Source organism: Triticum aestivum, chromosome 7D (assembly GCF_018294505.1).
Source record: "Triticum aestivum cultivar Chinese Spring chromosome 7D, IWGSC CS RefSeq v2.1, whole genome shotgun sequence".
NCBI lineage: Eukaryota > Viridiplantae > Streptophyta > Magnoliopsida > Poales > Poaceae > Triticum > Triticum aestivum.
The window spans coordinates 577,687,524-577,713,215 of NC_057814.1; the positions used below are offsets into that span (position 1 = coordinate 577,687,524).

General features: G+C 49.0%; 1 protein-coding gene and 1 non-coding gene across 3 annotated transcripts; one reads left to right on the forward strand and one right to left on the reverse strand.

Annotated features, from left to right (window-relative positions):
- Window positions 1–4,529: 4,529 nt before the first annotated feature.
- LOC123171825 (small nucleolar RNA SNOR75) lies at window positions 4,530–4,617 on the reverse strand. The gene has a single exon (XR_006485419.1). It is a non-coding gene; the product is annotated as a small nucleolar RNA SNOR75 (small nucleolar RNA).
- Window positions 4,618–15,521: 10,904 nt separating this feature from the next.
- On the forward strand, window positions 15,522–19,830 carry LOC123166094 (wall-associated receptor kinase-like 22). 2 transcript variants are annotated; one of them, XM_044583855.1, is made up of 3 exons: window positions 15,522–15,981; window positions 17,078–17,611; window positions 17,718–19,830. In XM_044583855.1, exons 1-3 carry the CDS (start codon window positions 15,651–15,653, stop codon window positions 19,445–19,447), a joined length of 2,595 nt encoding a protein of 864 aa, XP_044439790.1. In that variant the 5' UTR covers window positions 15,522–15,650; the 3' UTR covers window positions 19,448–19,830. The 2 variants fall into 2 exon arrangements, with proteins under 2 accessions (XP_044439790.1, XP_044439791.1); XM_044583856.1 differs by having other exon boundaries at window positions 15,839–16,032; window positions 17,718–19,824.
- The last annotated feature ends 5,862 nt before the right edge of the window (window positions 19,831–25,692 follow it).

The following is a 25,692-nucleotide window of genomic DNA, read 5'->3' on the forward strand; positions in this document are numbered from 1 at the left end:
TTGATAAAAAATACGAACTGCTCGCTGATGTAATTTGCTGAAAAGTCATCTATAGTGGAATGAATTTGCCTCATTTTCTAAAGTAGGAAAATTATTTCGCTCAGACAGTTGTAAGTGAACATACAAACCCCATCCACATCCACATCTGCTGCATAATATAAGTGGGAGACCATATGTGTCCACATAATTTTTGACGGTACAAACGGACATCCCACATATAATCGAACGTCCATGATAGACTCACAGTCATATCCATCTAGTGTCACAATCTTTGGCCTAGTTAATCTGAAATATACAATCAAAGGTGAAACTCATATCTTGCAAATCTCAAGAAATACATATTGACCGATTTGGTGAGGTCTGCTACTCCTTTTACTTAATTGTGCAAGTACCCATCATACCAGGCCATTACTGACATCTTGTAAACCGAAAGATTAGCACACTCTCGTCTAATGAGGGGTAGTCCATGTTGTCCCCTTCTCCCTACGCCACCACCTCTACCTCCATGTCCTTATATGCCGCAGATCCAACACCTTACGGCTTCCTGCCGGAGCCTCAGCGTTGCGGGGAGCCCTAGATCTTGGAGCCCGAAGAAGAGGTAGCATGCGAGGCAACGACATATCGAGGGCGTGGGTGACGAATGGGGGAGGGGAGGGGGGGCGCTGTCACCCGGAGTGGCGATGCAAGAGGAGGATGCTTGAGACTGGGAGGGAGGAACCATGGAACATGGAAGATGTGAGACGATTCGTGTGGCTAGGTTTTTATCATGAAAAAACAGTGGGCTTGTGGTTTAAAATAATCGGTTGTAGATATCGTACGAGAGGTGAAGGTGACAAAACAAACAAAACGACCTACGGACTCCCCTGGAATAGTAGAGATGGATCTCAGGGTTAAAGAAAAGTCTCTTCATCTCAACCAAAAAACTCATAAATTGACAAAGCTTGTCATCCTTTTTTTTGTATGGAACATTTTCCCTTTCTCTAGTGATCATTCTTAGTTTCTCACAACAAATCAATAAACTGATTCTCCGTTCAATCTTGAGAGTCATTATTACACAAGATTATAGGAGATAAAACATCCAAGGAAACCAACATGCTATGAGAAATTAAAAGTTCATCCATATTGTAACTAAACAAAAAATATCTACGAGAAATATGCACATGATCTATCTAGAATGACACAAGCGTTTAAACAACTCATGCAATAGCATATATAGATCGATGCACAATTTTTTTCCATGGACTAATTATCATAGATCGCTTCATATTTCGATTTTTTTATATGCACTAAGTTTAAGAGAATAAAATGAAACAAGCACATAAACAACACGTGCAAACTTATATAACAATGGACGAGCATTTAACTTCCTTAACAGCCACGATTATTAACCTACGAAGTATTTAGACAGTAACATAGAAATCTTGTAGTTTAGGAGACGCATATAACAAGTTACACAAAGTTCATACAAGTGAATTAAATGCAGTGGGGCTTACTGGAGAGATTCCATTTGCTCTAGTAAAGAATTAATGCATTCATTTCAAAAGTTCAATGAGCATGCGCCTTAGCATGAATTAACACATATAGACCACTTTTTTGAGGGAACATATAGACCACATTCTAATTGGAAATACTTGTAGCTCTACACCTCAAACGCAAAAGCTACTTAACCAAACATGGGATAACAGATATGGAACCTCTTTGAAGAACCTTGACAGATTACTGTAGATAGATCATGTTCAAATCCATGGAAAAATGACCATGCAAACTATAGATACCAAGTTTGGATAGTTTGAGCCTGACCAACTATTTCCCCAGGTGCTGAGGGTCTGACTGGTGCCTAGACCTTCAGCACAAGGCTAGTCAGACTATGGTCGCTGGACGTCACATCCAGGAGATAGTAACCCAGTCGCCAACCTGTTAAATTGGCAACAAGTTCAACTTTCATTTTGATAGAAAATAAAAAGAACTAATCATTTCATTGCACTATTTATTTTCGGAAATAAGAATCAGGGTTCACTTCTTTTGACTATATTATTTCTAGATTGTTTCATACCTTGTTTTCTGTTATTTGGGGAAGGTAGATACTGCACATGCTACATAAATGGAGTATTGAAATAAAGAAGAGAACTGGTGCATTCATAAGAGAATTTTAGAACAACCTAAACTGTTCCATGCACATGAGATGTAAATGTAATAGAAACAACAACTCTAAACATTTGACGCTGATTGTTATTAAAAATATTGGCAATTCAGTATAAGCTTCATGTTTGTTTTGATATAAGGAATCATACATCATCAAAGAGAGTTATGTTCCATACCACAAAACCAGAGTATGCACCAATGTAAGAACCTTAAATATTTCATAATCAGGAGTATATCACAATATGTAGACGTGGTCAAAATTTGTGGCGAACTGAAGTCTAAATGTTTTGCATCAATTATTCTACTTTGCCAAATGCATCGAGCACAACTAAGGAATCAAGTAATGACGTCGGTACACCACACCAACGATTCTTCGATGCACACCCAGGACACTAACACAACCAAGGAATCAAGTAATGAACTATTATAATATGATTGGGATTTAGGGCCAACTTGCCAATAATAAGAGTACATAGCAGCGATGAATAGAAAGATGATGATGACAATAATAAGCAGATGCTGATGGCAATAATAAGCGTGACCATTATTAACTATTAAAGCAATCAATGTATTTGCCCTTCTATCCTAACCAAAAAAAATGTACTGGCTTGATAAAAAATAACCGCTCGCTCTTTCAATTTGTTATAAAGCCATATCTAATGAAATGCAATTTGCCTCATTTTCTAAAGTAGAAAATTTATTCTGCTCATCGGGGAGTCAAATTTTATAGGAAAATCTTCTATTTATAGATGTTCCTGTAAGAACAAACATCTTCTATGATAATAGAAATCAGATGCTAGGTGCAACGGAATGATCAATTTTTTGGCGACTTTTATCCAATATTTCCTATAAAAAAGATATTGTGTAATCATCTGTTCCTAAGGAATTGCTTCAAAATAGAAATAGCTAGCACGAACTCATAATTACCAATGTTAGTATAGCAGTCGGATGTGATTACTTTCTATGTAATCATCTGTTCATGAAGGAATTGCTTCCAAATAGAAATAGCTAGCCAAACCCTTAATACAATGGTTGTATCTACATTCTACACAATCCTAGATACCATTTCTTTATCCTCCTCTATCTGCACAAAAAACAGATTAATGACAAATATTATTACAGAGCTCAGAGAACAATTATTATGATTCAAATTTACAAAAAGAAAACTACTCCTTACGTCCCAAAATAAGTGTCGCTGATCTAGTACAAAATTATAGTAAATCAGTGATGGTTATTTTGGGACAGAGGGAGTATGTGGTAAAATATGTTTACTTTCTCAAGAAATAATTTACGGTTCACAGGCTACTTAAGGTAATGGTATTGAAATTTCAATGGTCATCGCTATTCTTTGAACATGGTAGATTTTGAACAGAGCATATAATGAGAAGACAGATTTTGAATAGATGGCATCACTATTCTTTGAACCTGCCGTTCATCGTGGTGCTTCGCTGAAGGTCGGTTATGGCCCACGCGTGGGTTGGATGTGGGGAATCAGTTGTTGCTGGATATAAAAAAAATGGGGCAAGATACCAACTCCCCTTTTGCCACACAATATTCAGTCAATAAATAAATAAATAAACTTAGCATGCATGCTAGTATGGATTCCTTATATCATATACCTTAAGATTGAGAAGTTCAAAAGTTACTGTAAAAAAATAAACAAAATCCTAGCATAGTAACTTCCATGGTGACGACAAATTGAAAAAAAATTGGGGGAGTTCTGCCAAAGCTTTATCAACTTTCCCTACACAAGCACATATTGCTAGAGGATTAATGGGCTGAAAATTGCGATAACTAAAAAAATGGAGAGGAAAGGAGAAGCAACAAACCTGTTTTGCAAGGTTGCAGGCTTGGTCAGGGGAGTTCGAGGTCTCATAGTAGAACCCAGAAAAGTTGAGTGCAACCCAATCCTGATGGGATGAGTCAGAGCCAAATCTGCAAGGGTTGATGTCCTGCAAAAAATGCAAAACTCAGCCCGAAGGATCTACTCGTCATGTCTATATGTACACTTAAAAATTGCCTTGCCAGTAACCAGAGCATCAGCTTTGTATGCGTTCATGGTGCTCTCAGCAGCTTCTTTCCTCTCCACACCAATCTTAAACTCTGCAAGGTACCTGCATAAATATCACAGGGAGAAATCAGAAGAAGAAAAATAGAACGGAATAAAGCAAGATGGATCAGAAAAATAAAATAGAACAAAATAAAGCAAGTTGTAGTAGCAATATGAAATTTATGCTATCAACACAGTGTAGAAGTTCTTGGCTTAGGTTGTATGACGCCGATTATACTTTAAAAATGAGTAGGAGGAATTTATTGCCAAATATACAATTGAAATATGTTTTATCATACAGTAAAAAAAATTGAAATAAAAGTAAGGGGAAGCACATATCTCTCAAGACAAATGCCTTGATTGTCCACATGGTTTAATACAATGGATAACATCAGACTCGTCATCTATTTTCATCATCACAGAGAACTAAGAATGCATGCATATTTAACACGGGCCTTTAGCTGGTTGTGAAATTCTCCGGTTGACTGTTCATTGATTGAATGAGCTATCCATATTTAACATGATATCATCTTATTGGCCTTCTCTTTCTGAAACTGAATGCATGCATGAGCAGGAAAAATAATTACATGTTCCGAGTCAACATTCAAAAACTAAACACTGAGTTAAGAGACTATGTATTCTGTATCCTTTGCGTTAGTTCGAATCAACAACGAAGAAATATGTTAGTTCGGATATGCAGTTATAGACGCTGTACTGTTGTGAGCACAAGAAGGGAAAGGACTGAGCAAGATGATACTTAGCAAAAGGAAACTAAAACTTGTACAGGTGAAGGTTCTTCTTCAATGAAGCTGCAACTTAGATGAGGGAAGGAAGAGTTACATAGTTACTAAGATCCAGAGGCAACATCAGGAAGAGATGATAAAACATGTCTTGTGTAGGACATGGCAAATTAACAATGGATATAGATTTCACGATTGAGATGTACCCATTGTGAATTTCCATGCATGGAAGGTATGTATCAGGCAACAATTAATTAGCAACATAGAGGAAACAAGTCTAAACGGCACCAGTTTGATAGTACAAATTAATCCTAGAAATGTCTCATCACATGAGTACACCTAGTCAAGGGAGACTAACCCCAGGAGATGATTGCATAACCCTGAAGATGTCAATATTCTTTAAATGCAAAGAACATCTTTCAAAATACTAATGTTCCTCAACAATAAATAAATAAAACAACAAGAATTGCAAAATGATTGGAAAATTACCTGAACAATCACATCGTCAGGAAAATTCATGTGCACCATCTTCATCACATCCCTTCCGAGCGGGCAGGACACCTAAGCCGATGAACCTGAGAGATTTCAGGCCATACTTCCCGAAATACTCTGAAAAGCAATGAAAAATAAACATAGTTACCGAATTAAGATATGACAAGTATATAAATGGATCAACCGGAGAAGCTTACCTTCACGGGGAAAGAGCCATAATCCCACAAGTTTTAATCAGTCGCTTCATGCAAATAATAATGGAATTAATAGGGTACTTGCATACGACACTTTATGGACAATAAACAATAAGAGGATCCAGCTGTGTGTTCAGCTACATATCTTCAGTTCCTGCATACAATATATAAGGATTTGGAAAGGACCAGTAGGATGGCCAAATTTGAGGAAGAAATTCATGCCAAAATTAAAAATCTAATTAGTCGGATCAGTAAACCTATGATTTGACCGAATCTAAAGGGTTGAAATCATCAATCTCACCTTTTGATTGAGCTCCACAATGATCTAATTTCTAAATCCATGTGATTTTCTTTGCTCTATTTAATTGGTCTTCGCTACACCTTTATCCACTTTTCCTTGAAACTAAGCTACATGGATCCGGACATGCCTCAAATGCTTACCTTTCTGGATGATGGCCTTCTATGTGGACTACACAAACCAAAAGAAGCAAATAGTAGAAGATGAAGATCTTCCAAGCTATCAGCCAACCAAAACATAACTCTGACAAAACTGAAAAGTAAAACAGCAGCATGTAAGGTTCAGAACAAGTTCACACAGGAACACAATAAACAGGACACTAATCTTTTTGCATTTTTCAACCATAACCGAATTAACAAATTGACCAAACAATTAGAACCAGATTCACTCAGTAAAAGGAAGTAAACTGCAGGCACAATTAAAGTAAACAAAAATGATCGACACTCTAAGAACTAAAACAAAAGAAGAGAAGCAAAGGTTCAAAGAGAATAGCAAGATTACAAAGCAAGGTTGGGACCACCTCAGAAGACATAATCCTATATATATAAGAAGTTGATCCCCACTATCCTATTTATCTCAACATGCACATATGCCACCTCATCAAAGGCCCACCACTACATGCATGAGAAAAAGTTTTTCCATTATTAGTTGAGCTCATGCACACTTTTCACCTCACCACACATGTCACCTCATAAAAAGTCCACTCAACATGCATGAAAAAACTTCCATTACGTTATGCCACTTAGAGCATCTCCAGCCGCGCCCCCAACAGGCCCTCCCCAGGCGTTTTTGCCGCGCCGGCGCCGAAAAAACGGCCCAGTCGCGTCCCCAGAAGCCCTTTTTCGCCGGCTCGGGCCGAAACTGGTGCCGGCGGACCCAGGCCGAACCCGGTGCCCTGGGGGGCGCCGGCACAAGCGAAAAGGGCGCGTGGGTCCGCCCTGTCGGCGAGTCGAGCGCCTCTTCCCGCCGTTTCTTCCCGCTTTACCCCCACTTCCCTCCCATTCTCTCCTTTCCTCCCGCCAATCTCTCTCCCGCTCGCCTCCCAACCGGCCGCCATGCCACCGAAGAAGTACGTCGTCCACCACGCCGCGGCAACCGCGACCGCCTCCGTCGCCCAGCCGAAGCAGAGGAAGCCGAGGGCGCCGCCGGCCAAGCCACCGGGCATGACAAACGCCGAGTGGAGGGCGGAAGTTCAGCGACGGGAGGCTGTCACCGCCGACCGGCGGAACAGGGCAATCGCCAAGAAGGCCCGTGACAACGCGGCACGCGGCTGCGGCTTCGGCGGACCAAGCCGAGGCCGAGGCGACTCGCGCGGGGATGATGAATCCACCCGGCAGCCACGCCCAGTACGCGCCCTGGGGCCAGCAGTGTCGGCTCTCCGTCGCCGCAGCCATGGGGATGCATGCCCTCGCTGGGCTACGCCGACGGGGACGCGCACGGTGGGTTCAACCCCAACGTCACCTTCCCCCATTGACACCCGGCCCAGCGCACGCCCTCGCCCGCCTTCGCCGGCATGCAGTACCCTCCATACAACTACTCGCCGCCCGCCTACGCGTCCTCCCCGGCACCCCCTCTCCGCCGTGGCGCACTGCCCTTCTCGCACCTCGGCGACACCGAAGAGACCGAGACCGACATGGACGAGATCATCGCGACAGGCTCGGTCGCGGCCGCCGCGTCTCCCGGGTTCGTCACCCCGTCGACACGGTGGATCTCAGCGGCGGCATGGACGGCGAGCTCGGCTACGTCTACGGCGAGGAGGAGCAGGAGGAGGAGGAGCCGGCGACTGTTCCGGCGAGGAGGCGCAAGAAGAAGAAGCGGGCGGCCAGGTCCGGCGAGCCGCGCATCAAGTGGGCGTCCAAGGAGGAGGAATGCCTCGCCGAAGCATGAAAAGTCGTCTGCCTCGACCCGACCACCGGCACGAACCAGAGCATCGAGACGTACTGGGAGCGCATCAAGGCCGAGTTCGACGAGCGCAAGCTCGTCGACCCCTACTTTAAAGGCGTCTACATGCAGCGCGGGGCGAAGGCGATGGCGAACCATTAGGGGCGTATCCAGGGGGCGTGCTACAAATGGCATGGGATCGTCGAGGAGGTCGCGGCTCGCCCGAAGAGCGGCGCCATCATTGAGTATCAGGTATGGCACGCCGGTCTCCCAACTCTCTTCGCCGTGTGCGCCGCCGACTGTTTGTTCCTCCGCGCAGTTGATGTGCATGTTCGCTATGTATCGGCAGGGCAACAACAACGCCGAATTCAAGTACCTCCATGTTTACAAGCGCATTGACATGTGCGAGAAGTGGGCGGAAGTCCAGCGCTCCCTCGACAAGGCCAAGGAGACCTACAAGCCGGACGCGCCGACTCCGGGCGCGTCAGAAGGGCGGACGGACGGCAACAAAGGTGCCAAGAAGGGGAAACACGCCGACGCGGCCACCGCTCGAGTGCAGGAGTCCATCGAGCACTGCCTCGCCGACGCACAGGCCCGGGCCGCCCTTCGTGAAGAGAAGACCGAGGCGCGGTGGTCGGCGTTGATGTCGAGCAGCGCCGTCAAGCTCGACCTACTCCGGACCAACGTCGCCGCGAAGAAGAGAAACACCGACCTGGCTTTCCTGCTAGGCGGGGCGGACATGCTCCAGTGCAACGACGAGGCGGTCAAGGCGTGGTACTTGGCGGAGCGTGGCCTCATCCTGAACCAGCTTCCCTCGACGACGCCGCCCACGCCGACGCCCACGCCGATGCCGCCGCCAAGCCCGAGCATTGATGCCGCCGAGACTCCCCGCAGCACAGAAGGCACGCCGACGCCGCCCAGCACAGAGACCCCGCCAAGCCCGTGCACGCCGACTCCGCCGACGCCGGAGGCCGACCTCGCCGTCTGATGCGCACGCGCGTCCTTTCTGCTTTTTGTACGCCAAACTTTTCATTCGATCACCGAACTTGTGGCCGCTTGATCGCCGGATTTGTGGCGTCTATTTTGTGAGCGGGAATGACTACATTTGAATTTGCCGCGGCTGGGGGGCGGCGCCTGGGGGCGTGGCTGGGAGCTAGGTCGCCCCCAGGGGCAAATCTAGCGCCGGTTCGCCCCAGGCCGCTCTTTTTCGGCGCCCTAGGGGGCTAAACGGCCAGAGATGCTCTTATATTCAAATATTTTCTTACTACACAATAATCAAATACAATATATAATATATATTTTTAGCTTTAGTTCATATATTATTAATTCAACGATGGAAGCATCATACAATCAAATCACTGAAATATATTGCAAGAGATCCCCGCAGCAACGCGCGGGGTATTCTCTAGTTTATCTAGTACCTTGATAAGCTGTCATATCCAAGGCAAGATCATGCTCAGGTGCACCCCGTTCATGGCAGACACACTCCAACAAGTGATTTTCAGCAATGAAATCTGACCGTGTCGCGGGTCCTTTGCTCCAGCATCTTCCCCTCAACATGAATACCATCCATGTCCTTGCCTGCTACACTGATGTATTACTCGGGCTCATTCATTTGATCTTCCAAAGCAGTTGCAGTAGCATCGCGTGATGTACCCCATTTATCCATGATGACTTCACCTTCTAAATAGCCATGTTCACCGACATCAATAGCATCTCCATCGATGATGATGATGCAGTGGTCACCACTGACAGCAAAATTCAGAATTCAAGGATAGACAAGCGGAGAGAGGAAGGGGAGATAGCCGGAGAAACAGGCACGGTGGTGGGGCGTGGTCGCAGCCGCCGGTCTTTGTCGCCTGACTTGGACGGGAGAGAGACGGGAGATGCGATTGTGAGATTTCCGCCACCTCCGTGAGCTTCTCCTCCTGTGTCTTCGCGCTCGGAGGCCCAGCGACCGGCGTTCTCCCCACTCTTGTAGCCCTCTTCGTTGAGAGGGACGCGAAGCGGCGGCGCGATTGTATGGGGCGGCGGCGCGGAGAAGCGAGACGACCATGACCGGTTGCAGTCGAGGTAGATGCCTCCTGGTCGTCCCCGTTCACTGGCCTGCGGTGGATGCCGAAGAGGAGCACCGAGGAGGTAAGGAGTGGTTGCAGCCGACGGAGTGAGGAAAGTGAGGCGAGCTCCGCCCAACGACGGCGACGCGGGGAGGAGCACCAGTGTGGTTGAAGGGGACACGCGACAGGGAATGACGTGGTCGTGAGTTCGTGACCACCGACGGTGATCTGCTGGACGAGATCAGGCACCCACCTCTGTCGGGTTGCTCCGCTCCGCCGACGTGGAGGCTCTAAGGTGGCTCCCACGGCCGTATCTGGCCACAACGAACACCGGACCGGCAGGCTTGGCCCTCTCTCCATCAGATCGGGTTGGGGAAGGGAGCTGGACGAAGGGAGGAGGGAGGCCGAGAGTCCGAGACCCACCTAGGTGAGGCGCGTGTGGCCGTCCCGCTGTACATGGCTGCTAGGGGACGGGGTGATGGCGGCCGGCTAGGGATGGAGGTCGTGGTGTCCGGCTGATCCATAGGTCGTAGCGGCGGCGCAGGGAGGGAGGGCTGGGTGCGAGGGACGAGGTGTTCGGGGGTTGGCTGCTTCCTTGCTTTCGCGTCGGAAACGGGTGGGTGTTTCGAGTCGACACGGAAAAAAAACTAGACGAAAAGGATGAGACGAAAATAAACCGTAGATACTATTCAACCAACTCATTTATTATGAGTGTTTGGTTGCATGAATTTAGCCCATATAGACCTTGGGGATGTAAAATGAGTCGGTTTGGTAGCATGGGCTGCATCCAGCATTGTTATTAAAGCAGCCCGTGGCCTGGCTGAAGAGGAACCCTGGTCCTATTCCGTGCCACAAGTGTCGGTTATAGGCTATTTCGCCAATCGGTGCACACCTCTGTACACTAGGTATAGTGCGGACCTGCCATATTATTCCCTTTTTCTACTCCCTCCGTTTCATAATGTAAGACGTTTTGTGACACTAGTGTAGTGTCAAAAAGCGTCCTACATTATGAGACAAAGGGAGTACCATTTTTTTTGTTTACAAATACAAATATGTCTTCAAATTAATATATTTTTTCAAATATATTGATGTTTTTCAATTTCATGAACTTTTTTCCAAATTCATGAACTTTTTTCAAATTCACGATTTGTTCTTAGTTTTTGCTAGTTTTTCTAAAATCTATAGACTTTTAAAATCCGTGAACTTTTTCAGTTTTTTTTCAATCTTCGTGTTTCGTTTCCAAGTGCGCGTTTTTTCCAAAAATTGATGAACTTTTTTCAAGTTTGTGATTTTTTTTCAAAATCGTTGAACTTTTTTAAGCCCATGATTTTTTATTAAAAACACTATGAACTTTTTATTCCAAATAATGGACTTTTTTTAAATTCTTGAAATTTTCTGATTTTGCGAACTTTTTTCAAATCCATGAACTTTTCCAACTTTCCGTGGTTTTTTCTTGAAAATTCAATAGTCTAACTGGTCAATAGGTCAACCGTGACCGAGCAAACCAAGGGGTGTATGGGGCTAGCAACCACGTCGCACCTGGTGTAGGGCCAACCTAGAAATACGGGACGCGTGGGCGCTAGTTCTCCTAGCCGGTGCTTAACGCACTGACTACGTAATCTCGAGGTTCTTTATTTATTTATTTATTTATTTCAATAGTTTCTGGAAACCTTTATTGAGGTAAAAATTTGACCCAAAATGGCTCTAAATTTGAATTTTCGCTCTAATTTTTTTCTACTTGGCAAAACTTGTTTAAACTATCCCAGATTGAATATAAGGGTTGTGCGGAATTTTTTAGAATTTTTTCCAAATGTTTTGTGGAAACTTTTTTTGTCAAAAGTTTGACCCAAAACCGGTCAGAGAGATGACATGGTAGGTGAGTTTGCGCTGACTAGAGTGTTGTTTGGTTAAAACCCGTCAAAACTCACCCCACATTGTTTCTTGTCCGGTTTTGAAAGTTGGGAATTATAAATTAGACGGTTTCATATTTAGTGTTGTGTTTTAGACTTCCGTGGTAGTTTTTTTGTTGATGAAAGGCATATAGCTGACTTTATGGATAAAGCCAAAAGGCACAAGAACCAGAGTCACAACAATAGTAAAAGGGCCACCTGGCGAAAGAACATAACCACCCAGTTTAATACTGACACAACATCAATACAGTTTAAACGACACGCAGGCCACTACCTACGGTCAAAGAACATGAAGCAAAGGTCTGGAGAGCACAGATGCATCCCTGAGGGCACCACAGCTTGATTCGTGTGGCAGATAGAAATCGCCAGAGCCCTTACGCGAGATCAGCAGCTCGCTGGCCTGCACGTCGCAGTCCTTAATCAATGATTTCCACAACTGTAACAAGGAGACAAGTTTGGATAAAGGAACAATATTTGTTGGGAAAGACATGTTCAATAGTAAATTTGTTCTTGGTAGCCCAAAGCACCCAACAAACAGCCGAAAATGCAAACCAGAAAATGCGTCTAATTTGCCCAGAGAAAGCCAGGCTCGTAGCCAAGTTTCTAAGTTCAACAAACTATCTAGGGTTCCGGTTCCACTGGACCCCATGACCGGTCGGATGCAGTGCCAAAACACGGTTGCCAGCTCACATTTGAAGATAATATGGTTTATGTCCTCAAGGGGACGACACAGAGCACAAAGATGACCGTTCCTATTTTTATTTAGCTAGCGGCAGGAAGTTTGCCTCTCATGGCTTGCGACATAATTTTTTTAACTTTCAAAGATCTCTAGGCCTGCATGGCTTTTTTGTGACTCTCATGGCTTTTACGCGCCCCCAGGGGCGAACCGTTGACATAACTTTTTTGACTTTCAAAGAGCATCTCCAGCCGTTTGCCCCTCAGGCGGCGATTTTACGCCCCCTGAGGGCGAGCCGGCGGTAAAATCGGCGCGGGGGCGAGCGGCTCGCCGCAGACGCGCCTTTTTTTTATTTAAAAAAATCTGAATTCGGCAAAGTTCGGCCTAATTCGGCAAAGTACAGCTAAAATTCGGCTAACTTGACATTCATATTCAACATGTTCGGTGTTACATAAATTATTTTAAAAAAAAAAGACATCTACGGGGCGAAGAAGTCGCTGAGCGCGGCGAATTCGCCGCCGTCCTCGCCGTCGTCGGCGGCCTTCTCCTTCTTGATGGCGCGGCCGCCCCTGCTGCTGGACCCCTGCCCGGCGTCTCCAAGGCGGACCGGTGGTGGCGGCGCGTCGTCGTCGTCGCTGTCGTCGAGGACGACGACGCCTCCCTCGTCCCGGTCACGGCGTCGGGCTTCGAATCGCTCGAAGGCGAGGATCTGGCGCTGGAGCTCCGTCTGCACCCAGTCGTCGCGCGCCCACTTCAGGGCCACCTCGTCGTCGAGCTCCTCCTCCTTGACGCCGCCGGTGAGCCGGGCTCCGTCTTCACGACGGGGAGCCCCAGCTCCGTCTTCAGCTTGACGAAGCGCGGAGGAGCCGAGGAGGAGGCGCGCCGGCCGCCCTCGTTAATGACGATGCCGGCGCGCCGACCGAGCGGCGTCTCCGCGGCGGGCTCGGCCTTGACGCCGAAGAGCGTCGGCGAGCCGGAAGAGTGGGAGGAGGAGCCGAACCTCCTGGGCACCCACGGCCCGGCACTCCGACGAGGGGGCGGGACGGGCGCCGCGCCAGGGTATGCCAGCGGCGGGATATTGCCGCCCTCGAGGTACTCCAGCACCCCGTGCAGTGTGCGGCCGGGGACGCCCCACCAAAGGTGGCGGCTGTCGCTGTTCTTGATGCCGCCCACCACCGGCGCCCCGTTCGTGGACGCCAGCCGCTGTGCCTGCCGCCACTGGAAATAGTCCGCCCACGCCGTGTGGTTGTCGGCGGCGTACTAGGGGAGGGCGCGCTGCTCCTCCGTCAGGGACGACCGCACGCGGTCGACCTCGGCGGTGAAGATGCCGGGGCGCGCGTCGACGTCGGGCACCGGGGGGATGGGGACGCCGCCGTTGCTGAGCCTCCACCCCGTTGGCCCGGCGCGCATGTCCGGCGGCGCCAGGATGTTGGCCTCGAACAGAAGCCACGCCTCCGACACCTGGAGCGAGCGGCGGTCGAAGCCGTTGGCCGCCGCGGCTTCGCCGGGGAAGCGTTCGGCTATCGCAGGAGAGGGAAGGGAAGGGGAGGACGGGGGAGATAGCAGAGCTCGGCGGCGCGGACGGGAGAGAGTAGAGCTCGGCGACGGCTGGTTTGGGCTCGGGCTGGTGTGGCCAGCGGCGAGGGGGAGCGGTGGGTTTTTATAGCCCGCGCCGTGTGTACGCGTGGTGGGAGGGGAGGCGTCGCCTCGCCGCCCGTGACGGGCCGGCCCGTGAGGAATCAATGGAAGGCTGACCGGCAGCAGCCTTGCCATTGATTCCCCGCGGGAAACTGAGGCGCTCTGGGGGAAGACGAGGCGTCGTCTCGCTGACGCGGCTGGCCCGCGGCTCTTTCGCGCCAAAACCGTTCGCCCGGGCGCCCCCAGCACGCTGGGTTCGGCTTGGGTCCGCCGGCGCCAGTTTCGGCCCAAACCGGCGAAAAACGGGCTCCTGGGGGCGCGACTGGGCCGATTTTTGGGCGCCGGCGCGGCAAAAACGCCTGAGGAGGGCCTGTTGGAGGCGCGGCTGGAGTTACCCTTAGGCTTGCCAACTTATGGCTATCATTTTGAAGAACTAACCTTAGCCAAGTTTGACAACATTGTATATCAAAGTGTGACATTGCTAGGTCTAGAATCAAACAGTAAAACATGAGCAATGTACTCACATGATCACATATAGTGCTTTTAAAGAGGAAAATGCCGAGAAGCCTAGCTTTATATAGTACAAAAGCAAAAGATTCCGCTGGTTCAGACCGGCGGAATTCAACGTGACACCATATTGTACTGGTTTTGCGTTTGGGGTTAAACTGGAGCTCCGAAATAGTGTGGACTTTCGCGAAGTATAACAGCTATCTGTCAATTCTCTGTCGGTCCTTGTTCATTCGGAACGTGAACCGCTTTTGTTGACCCATTTGCTACAAGCATAATGTATCAGTCCTCTCCAGCTTTGAATAAACCTTGGACTTCTAGCCTCCAGGTGACAGGATGTGGGCATGCTTGAATCAAACATGTGTTGTTCATTGTGCAGAATGGGGATTTTTATGGGACACCTGGCCAAAAGAAAGATGCGCAAATCCTTTCCCTACTTCTGGAGAGAAGCCTTGACAGCATTATTCGTTTTCCTTCATTTTGAATTTACACATGTATCCTTTGAAAATATAAAAGCGTGTATGGTAACAGGCCTAAACCTTTCTGCGCGCATGAATGAATTCAAGGGCAGATCTTCACTTCGACAGACATAACACCAAGCCTAGGTCTCGATGGATAGGAATCTTGCTCCTCTGTATCTTCTTCGCTGTGTGTCGGACTATCGGGGTCCGACCGTGCATAATTGCACACAGTTAATATTCTCCTCACCAAGACCGACTCTTTGCTTGGTCGGTCAACCGACCGCGTCCGGAAAGGCAATCGAGTACCCTAAAGCCTGAACGCGCACGTCGGGCGGCCATGTGCGGCGAGGGCTTTCACACTTGTCTGCATCGTCGTGCAAACCAGATGCATAATGCTAGAAACCTAGGACTTCCCGCAGATTCTCCAGCTGGCCAATAGACACTTTCACAGAGAGCATTCACGCGGAGGAGCGTGGAGAAGGAAGCCCCGGTGCCACAGCTACCATACAAAGCCAAAGCCAGCAGCTCTCCGCCGCACACCTGCATACCATTATCTCATTGTGCTTCTGTTTGCTCAACTCTCTCAGACTTGATCTAGTGGCAGATGGCCATCCACACGGTGTTTCAGCTGCTCCTACTTCTGCTTCTTTCTTCCATCAGCAGCAGCACCACCATGGCTACGACTCCATTAGCAGCGCGAGCTTCCGAATCTGGAGCTCCAAGACACCAACAGGGCATCAGGAGGTTCCCATCTGCCAATTGCCCAAACAAATGCGGCGATATGGATATCATGTTTCCCTTCGGCATCGGCCCCGACTGCTCCCGGGATACCACCTTCGCTCTCATTTGCGACAACGGCACGCTCTATCTCACAGACCGCGTCACGAAGGTGTTTTTCATGGGCGACGCCGGGGCTCCACAGGCTTCCATTGGCAGTAAGAGCTACAACTGATGCAACCCCCCCTCCTTATTTTCTTCGAATACAGGTAATGCACTTCTAGCGGCTTAATTTGTTTCCCAAACCCCTTCACAGTTCCGAAATACTCCCTCGGTTCACAAATATAAGATGTTCTAACTTCTTTCTGAAATGGATATATATAGACATGCTTTAGTGTGTTTGTTCATTCATTTCAGTCCATATGTAGTCCATATTAAAATATACAAAACATCTTATATTTGTGAACGGAGGGAGTACTCTTCAATTACTACGGTTTAACCTTGCTTATTGTTGTGTGTTTTTTCCTTTTTTTTTTCTTGCTAGGGTATCAGTTTTCTTATGGCAAACAGTGGGTGATTTACCAAATGCACAATTATCTCAAAAATAAAGAAAATATTTTCTTACAGTCAGTTAGAACAGTTAGATTACATAAAAATCTGGATACCCGGTCTCCCAAGCGGCCAAGCCTGCATAAGAACACCTTTTGAGAGCAACTATTGCCACGTCCTTGGAGATATTTCTCCAGCAGCCAAAGACTAGCACACTCGAAGATGAAGTCATTCATCAAATGCTCCAGGTGGCTTGGCTGTGTTCATCAATTGATGCAGAAGGTGGAGGTGTTAGCGTCCTTTGAGGAAAAATGGTCCAAGTGGCAAAAATAATGCTTATCCCCGCATCCACAAAAAATGTCAAAGCAAACTGCCTTCGAAGATTACAGTACCTGCCAGGCAAAGATAGGACGAGCAGGATTGCATAAAATGAACCTTTTTACTTTTTACTGGTACGACCTTTGTTTTAGAGCAAAGATGCTCAGCACTCACACTTAAAAATGACGTACAACATACTCCTCTTCAAAATCACAAGGGCATAAAAAGCGGCTCAAGGAAAAAAGAATCAGGCAACTGATATTGCTCACCGATTTTGAGTAATTTGTGCCTTTTTTTTTCTTTTCCATTGACAGGTGTAATTATCAAGTTCTCCATTAGTCACGTACAGCATACTCCACTCGAAATCAGAATAATTAGTTTGTCCCATACAAGCTTGCTCACCAATTTTGAGTAATTTGTGATTTTTCTTTTCTTTTCATTTGGCAGGTGTAATTATCAAGTCCTCAATTCCCATCTCGACGAGTCCGGGTGCTGAAGTGCAGAATGCATCACTAAAGACCCCCTCCAGCAATCTCGTTTTCGCTCTCTCTCAGCTAATGATCACCGTGTGCAATTTCTACACCTACCTGATTGGAAACTCAAATATAAGTCCGGAAATCCCGTTTTGCACTTACTGTGACGCGGATGAGTCAGACCCCGATATGGTTTACGGGAAGAAATGCAACCACAGACCACCCTTCGACGCCCACATGGTTGCCAATCCCGTGCAGCTCAAGTTTGTCCCTGTCAAGGAGGCCCAGCAGGTGCAGCGCCAAAAAGCGACTGTGCTAGCTATGCTTTTTTGGAATATAAATGACCAACGTACATGTGCCGCCGCTTCGGCAGATTGGGCCAACTTCGCCTGCGTGAGCAACCACAGCTCGTGCGTAGACACCACATACATGGCTGGTTATTCATGCCGTTGCGATGCTGGGTACTCGGGCAACCCGTATGTACTCGGTGGCTGCTCGCGTGATCCCGGTAATAATCGATTCACTTATCTACAAGTTTGCATCTGATCTTCCCTTGATTTTTTTAGTATCTCGCTTACAATTATTTTAGTTTCCACTTTTCTAAAATTTAATAGGATACAATCCGTCGGCTCGGCGAAATGTGACGTGCACTCGTTCTTGTGGTAAAATGAAGATTCCCTTTCCATTTGGACTAGAAGATGGTTGTTCTGCAAAGACCGAATTTCAACTTTACTGCAACGCATCAGCTTTCATGTTTCTATATTCAATTAGAAGGCCAGGGGGATATATCACAAACATCAATATTACTGAGGGGTACTTGGACATTGAAGGTACCTCTTATGATCAGTCTGACTATGGACCATTCTACATTGCTGACAGAGGCTCAAACAGACTGCAATGGGTAGTCGCAAATATAACTTGCCAAGAGGCACATCAGCATATCTTCACATATGCATGTGTTAGCCCCAATAGCGAATGCTTATACGTCAACTCAACGGTAGTGGGTTATAGCTGTAAATGCAATGATGGCCATGCAGGAAATCCATACGTTACCGGACCCGATGGTTGTAAATGCAATGATGGCCTTTGTAAAGGAGTATGCCGCAGTACCGATGGAAGTTACACATGTGCAGGTATTGCTATTGGGCTTGGAATTGGCTTCGGTCTTCTACTTCTTGGCTTAAGTGCAATGTTTATCCTCCGTAGATGGAGAAGAGGCGTCCAAAAGAGACTGAGAATGAAATATTTTACAAAGAACCACGGCCTCCTTCTAGAACAATTAATATCATCAAATGAAGATGCAAGTGAAAGGACAAAGATTTTCTCTCTAGAAGAGTTGGAGCAGGCAACAAACAACTTTGATCTCACACGGATCCTTGGCCGTGGAGGGCATGGCATGGTGTACAAAGGCATCTTATCTGACCAGCGAGTGGTGGCTATAAAGAAATCTAAGGTCATTGAGCAAGGTGAGATTGACCAATTCATCAATGAGGTCGCCATCCTTTCACAGATCAACCACAGAAACATCGTAAAGTTGTATGGTTGTTGCCTTGAAACTGAGGTGCCACTACTAGTGTATGATTTTGTTCCTAATGGTTCCTTGTTTGAAATCCTTCATTCTGGTCCAAGCAACACTTCTTTGTCCTGGGATGGCTGCCTAAGAATTGCTGCACAGGCTGCAGGAGCCCTCTATTATCTCCACTCTGCAGCTTCCATATCAGTCTTCCATCGTGATGTCAAGTCTTCTAATATACTCCTGGATGCAAACTACACTGCAAAAGTTTCTGACTTTGGTGCATCAAGATTGGTGCATATAGATCAAACTCATGTTACCACCGGCATACAAGGCACATTTGGATACTTGGATCCAGAATATTTTCGCACTGGGCAGCTAAATGAAAAGAGCGACGTGTACAGCTTTGGTGTTGTGCTTTTAGAGCTACTTCTCAGAAAGAAACCTGTTTTTACTAGCGAGTCAGGCTCGGCTCAGAGTTTATCTAGTTACTTTCTTGGGGAGATGCAGGAGAGGCCAGTAAAAGAGATAGTCGCCGCTCAAGTTCGTGAAGAAGCAACCGAGGAAGAAATTATCAGTGTTGCCTCCCTTGCAGAGATGTGCCTGCGGCTCCAGGGTGATTATAGGCCTACGATGAAGGAAGTGGAGATGTCTTTGCAGCTTCTGCATACGAAAAGGTTGTTGTCATCCCATGTCACTCCAGAAAATGGACGAGCTGAAGCTAGTGCCCCGTCTCACTCAGGTAACGAAATCAATCCAGCCCCTGCACACAGTCAACGATGTTATAGCTTGGAGCAAGAGTTCTTATCATCTGCTAGCTTACCACGCTAAGTGTGTTCATCAACGTCCCGGTGCTTATCCATTCCATGTATGCTCTCTGAGAGTTGCATAGTATAAACTCTGTTTTTTCGTAGCTGAATAAGGGGTCGACCATGCAGCGTGCGTATGTTCACGCCTTGGCGGATTCTGTTCGTTATTTCAGTTAGCTCGCCCTGGCTGCGTCGTGGGATGGCACGAAGCCACGCAGTTATGGCGGCATAGAGTAGCTCCTCGTCCTGGGACTATTCCAACTTCTGCCTGCACCTTTAAGTGTTTCCAGCTACTACTACTACTTGATTACTCCTGAGATTTTGGTTTCAACATGGCAATATGTCCCTTTTGTTTAAGGAGCAAGCATGCATCAAGCTAGTATTTACTAGCACACCTTCATGGCTACCCCATTATGTGGTTCGAAAGGATTTACTTCTTCATATAACTTCTAAGCGTTAACCCTTTTTGTAAAGGAAAATACTAAAACATCTTAAATTTTTAATCCATTGTTGCACGTGCATACCAGAAAATTGGTAGTGACCAGTGAGCTTGATCTTATTGTTCCTACACATATTTTCACTCCGAGGAAACATATCATCGTTACAGAGAACTTGCGTTCGGTGATGGAAGACGGCGCATGTGTTAATAAAATCTGCAAGGAGGAAAGGGAAGTGTAAGCATAGACAAAGATGCGCTTCGTCCTTCCATAACTTGGACTTGGAAAGTCCCACAAAACAGTGACGCCTTGATGGGAAAGCCAACAAGCGATGTAGATGAATCTGAAATTGCATTGAAGATTTGCAAACTGCAGTATATTACAGGTACTAGCAGGGTGCATTGGACTCGTCACTACCAGAAAAACTTGGTTTGCCGACGGCCAAATCTATGCCGACGGCACCCGTCGGCATAAATGGCGCTATGCCGACGGCCAAGGGCAAGCCGTAGGCATAGAAAAGCCGTCGGCATAAATCCATATATGCCGACGGGGCCATCGGCATATACGAGGCCGTCGGGACCGCTCGAGATACGCCTACGGGGCCCGTCGGCATAGGAGCAGCCGTCGGCATAGCCCTTGCCCAGATACAAGGTCGGCGCTGACCGTTTAACGACGTTGAGCCTACGCCGACGGGTGGTAACGACGGCCGTCGGCATATCCGTGCCAGCCCTATGCCGACGGCATAGCCGTCGGCATAGACCTGGCCCATACCCCTCTGCCACGTCATCGATCCGTGCGCTATGCCACGTCATCGATTCGTGCGACTGCACCTCCGTGTGTGCACAGATATGCCGACGGCCTAGCCGTCGGCATACATTTATTTAGTTTTATTTTAAATTTTGCTTTATACTACCTATGGCAAATATATGCCTACGGTATAGCCGTCGGCATAGGCCCCTCTGCCACGTCATCGATCCGTGGGACTGCACCTCCGTGTGTGCACAGATATGCCGACGGCCTCGCCGTCGGCATACTATTTTTTATTTTTACTTTATTTTCTCATTTTTACTTTATTTTAGTTTTTGTTTTTGCATAAGATAATTATGCCTTATCTAAAAAAAATACCCTGATTGTATATCGATTGCCCCCCGTTACGAACGTCGCTATCGCCGTGTCACGGAGGGGGGAAACGGTCGACACGGAGGGAATTCTAGTTGGTGGGGGGATTCGGGGTGTAGCTATGTCACCGAACATCGCACGGGTCCCGATGCATATGTGAAAGTGTTCAGGCATGCGTAGACGCCCGTCTTGGGGCTCCGCGGTGTGCCCCCCTGCACGCAAGGCAGTGCCGCTGTCACTTGGAGGGGGGCACACCCCGGAGACGCGTGCCGCCTCTTGGGACATGCCACCACACCACCCCTCATGTATGAGGGCCCGGTGCGACGCTCGGGTGGCATTGCTACCCCCCAGGGCCCCCGTCCCGCCTAACCCTATAGCGTTTGACCACGGGATCTAGCTCTTTGACTTTGCACGGACGAGCTTTGAGCAGTGGACCTATCCACCCGGTTGTGTTAGGTCAGTCCATAGGAACACTTTGGAGCAACATCCGGGCCAGACCCACGGCAAGATCCCCTCCGTGTAGACCCGACGCGCCTGTTTCCCCCCTCCAGGTGCCGGCGGCGGCGCCGTTCGTGAGGGGGCACACCCCGGAGACGCGTGTCGCCTCTTGGGACATGCCACCACACCACCCCGCATGTATGAGGGCCCGGTGCGACGCTCGGGTGGCATTGCTACCCCCCAGGGCCCCCGTCCCGCCTAACCCTGTAGCGTTTGACCACGGGATCTAGCCCTTTGACTTTGCACGGACAGACTTTGAGCAGTGGACCTATCCACCCGGTTGTGTTAGGTCAGTCCATAGGAACACTTTGGAGCAACATCCGGGCCAGACCCACGGCAAGATCCCCTCCGTGTAGCCCCGACGCGCCCGTTTCCCCCTCCAAGTGCCGGCGGAGTCGCCGTCCGTGAGGGGGGCACACCCCGGAGACGCGTGCCGCCTCTTGGGACATGCCACCACACCACCCCGCATGTATGAGGGCCCGGTGCGACGCTCGGGTGGCATTGCTACCCCCAGGGCCCCTGTCCCGCCTAACCCTGTAGCGTTTGACCACGGGATCTAGCCCTTTGACTTTGCACGGACGGGCTTTGAGCAGTGGACCTATCCACCCGGTTGTGTTAGGTAAGCCCATAGGAACACTTAGGAGCAACATCCGGGCAAGATCCCCTCCATGTAGACCCGACGCGTCCGTTTCCCCCCTCCAGGTGCCGGCGGCGCCGCCGTCCGTGAGGGGGGGCACACCCCGGAGACGCGTGCCAGGCGTTTGCACCCGCCACAACACTTCCAGACTTGTGAGAGGCCGCCTACGCAAGATTTGGCGGCATGCTAGCCCCCGGAGGCCGCCGGCCACAGTTGTAGACACGAGAAGAGCAATCCGCATAGAGGGAATTGTTCAGATACTACTCCATCACGAACAATTATGAAAAATTACCATCAGTCCTACAGCACATGTGCCCGCGTCGTGTAAAAAACTCATGATTTTATCGCGCTCCGAGTATTTAATAATATTCACGCCGCATCGTTACCGCAGAACGTCTACTACCGTGTCATCGCCGTTCGTGAGGGGGGGCACACCCCGGAGACGCGTGCCGCCTCTTGGGACATGCCACCACACCACCCCGCATGTATGAGGGCCCGGTGCGACGCTCAGGTGGCATTGCTACCCCCCAGGGCCCCCGTCCCGCCTAACCCTGTAGCGTTTGACCACGGGATCTAGCCCTTTGACTTTGCACGGACGGGCTTTGAGCAGTGGACCTACCCACCCGGTTGTGTTAGGTAAGCCCATAGGAACACTTAGGAGCAACATCCGGGCCAGACCCACAGCAAGATCCCCTCCATGTAGACCCGACGCGTCCGTTTCCCCCCTCCAAGTGCCGGCGGCGGCGCCGTCCGTGAGGGGGGGCACACCCCGGAGACGCGTGCCGCCTCTTGGGACATGCCACCACACCACCCCGCATGTATGAGGGCCCGGTGCGACGCTCGGGTGGCATTGCTACCCCCAGGGCCCCCGTCCCGCCTAACCCTGTAGCGTTTGACCACGGGATCTAGCCCTTTGACTTTGCACGGACGGGCTTTGAGCAGTGGACCTATCCACCCGGTTGTGGTAGGTCAGCCCATAGGAACACTTTGAAGCAACATCCGGGCCAGACCCACAGCAAGATCCCCTCCGTGTAGACCCGACGCGTCCGTTTCCCCCTCCAGGTGCCGGGTACCGGGTCCCATACAGACGGTAAACTAAGAATCTAAAAATGTAATAATTGAATTGATTAAAAACTCCGGTATTCATCATTGAAAATGTACAATTGCTGTGAACCTTTTAGTGCTCGGGCACCGGGCCGGCTGCCCGGGCACTGAAAAGTTCACAGCAATTGTCCATTTTCTTCATATAAGTCTAATGAATACCGGAGCTTATAACGTATGGATTAGTGAACTATTTAAACAGGTCAAATTGCTTTTCCCTCGGCGAGGTGGGACTATTTTTTCAAAAACAAAGTAGTTGCCATCTATGCCCATCTATGCCGACGGCCGGGCCGTCCGCATAGAGCCAACCTTATCCACTCGATGGCCCTCTCGCTGTCAGGTGGGACCACTCCTATGCCGACGGCCTGGCCGTCGGCATAGGGCCACCTTATCCACTACCCCCTCCCCAACCACTCATTCTCGACGCCGCTCGCTCCCTCCCTTCTGCCCCGCCGCCGCTGCCCCCTTCTTCCACGCTGTCGCTCGCTCCACCAGCGCCGCCCCTCGATCTACCCCGCCGCCTCCCGCTTCTGCCCTGCCGTCGCCCCGTCCCCGCCCCCGCCCGGGCCAGCCGCCCCGTCCTCGGTCCGGCCACCCCACGCCGCCGCTCGCTCCACCCGCGCCGCCCTTGATCTCCCCCGCCCGGGCCGGCTGCCCCGTCCCCGCACCCGCCTGGGCCACCCCATGCCTGGCCACGCTCGGGCCGCCCCGTCCCCGCACCCGCCCGGGCCACCTCGTGCCCGACCACACTCGGGCCGCCCCGCCATCACCCCTGCCCCGCGCGCAGCCCCCCTGCGCCAGGCGACCGCGGCGCCGGCCCTCCGCCGCCTGCTCTGGACCTCCATCGCCTGTGCCTGCCCTCCCCCCCCACCCGAGCCGGCCCTCCCCCATGGTGAGCTCCCTCCCTCCCTCCCTCTCTGTAGCAATTTTTTTGTGAATTTAGTTGTTGTTCATAGTTATGTAATTAGATGGATGGTTAGATGGATGGATGCATTATGTATGATGATAGTTAGATGGTAGATGATATGATGATAGTTAGAAATGTGAGAAATGCAAAAAAATAGATGATAGATGATGATGATAGATTATGATGTTAATGATGATAGATGATGATGTTGATGATAGATGATAATGCTTTTTTTATGCCTTGATAATTTTTAGATGATGATGATGATAGATTTCCATTTTTTTGCGGAAGAGATGATAAATGATGATGATTGTTGGATCATGGTAAATGACGATGATGATGATGATGATGATTTTTTTATGCTTCGATGATTGTTACATGATGATAGATGATGAATATATTGTGATGTACTTAATTATTGTCACGGTGCAGGTTCTGTGGTGTTCCATCTCGGTGAAGTGATCGGCGTAGGAGCTGTTGGTCCCCGGTCATCCGTCTACTATTCGAATACTTCCTCTACAGCCGAGGGTGAGCTACGAATCATGTGACTAGATTTCATTCTCAAGTCAACTGGCGTAACCTAGGCGTCTCCCGTCCGAAAGGGTTGCATCGATAAATATGCATTCAATTGCATATTTATCACCGCAGCTCTTTCGGATTGTCCAGCGTTTTCCACGGACAGCCCGAGGATGTGTAGATTGGGTATGTTCTCCATGTTCTACCCCATTCCGAGACAGGATTTCGGCGGCGCCTCCCCATTGTTCTCCGGAGCACATTCTCTCGGCTATTTGCCGAGACGTGTATCTGGAGAACAGCGGGGAGGTGCTGCCGAAATTTTGTCTCGGAACGGGGTAGAATGGAGAACGTACTCAATCTACACATCCTCGGGTGGGATGAGGACCCATCTTTACCTATTAGAGATGTAGGTGGATTAAACGCGGTAGAAACTGAAAATTTGATGTGATTAATTTAAATGAATCCTTAATTATGTTGTGTGGCTTGCAAAAAAGCAGAGGATGGCAGATAATCAGTGGATGTACAGTGGTTTTATCCGTCGGAATCGAGTAACATCAGAGTGGATCGCGAAAACCGATGTGTATTTGAAGGAGATATTCCGTCGTCCAATGAGAATTATCCCACCATGCCCCTGTGCGAGATGTGCCAGACGTCACCGTAGAAATCAGACGGACATGAGTGAGTGTTGGGGATCGTAGCATAATTTTAAAATTTTCCTACGCTCACCAAGATCCATCTATGGAGTATACTAGCAACGAGGGGAAAGGAGTGCATCTACATACCCTTGTAGATCACGAGCGGAAGCGTTCCAATGAACGTTGTTGACGGAGTCGTACTCGCCGTGATTCAAATCACCGATGACCGAGTGCCGAACGGACGGCACCTCCGCGTTCAACACACGTACGGTGCAGCGACGTCTCCTCCTTCTTGATCCAGCAAGGGGGAAGGAGAGGTTGATGGAGATCCAGCAGCACGACGGCGTGGTGGTGGATGTAGCGGGATGTCGGCAGGGCTTCGCCGAGCTTCTACGAGGGAGAGAGGTGTAGCAGGGG

Bases quoted from the DNA above. Each gene is read 5' to 3' on its own strand.
- LOC123166094 (XM_044583855.1), top strand. From the start codon at position 15,651: ATGGCCATCCACACGGTGTTTCAGCTGCTCCTACTTCTGCTTCTTTCT. The intron at 15,982-17,077 runs GTAAGAGCTACA...TTCATTTGGCAG, and splicing joins TCCACAGGCTTCCATTGGCA to GTGTAATTATCAAGTCCTCA. The intron at 17,612-17,717 runs GTAATAATCGAT...AAAATTTAATAG, and splicing joins TGGCTGCTCGCGTGATCCCG to GATACAATCCGTCGGCTCGG.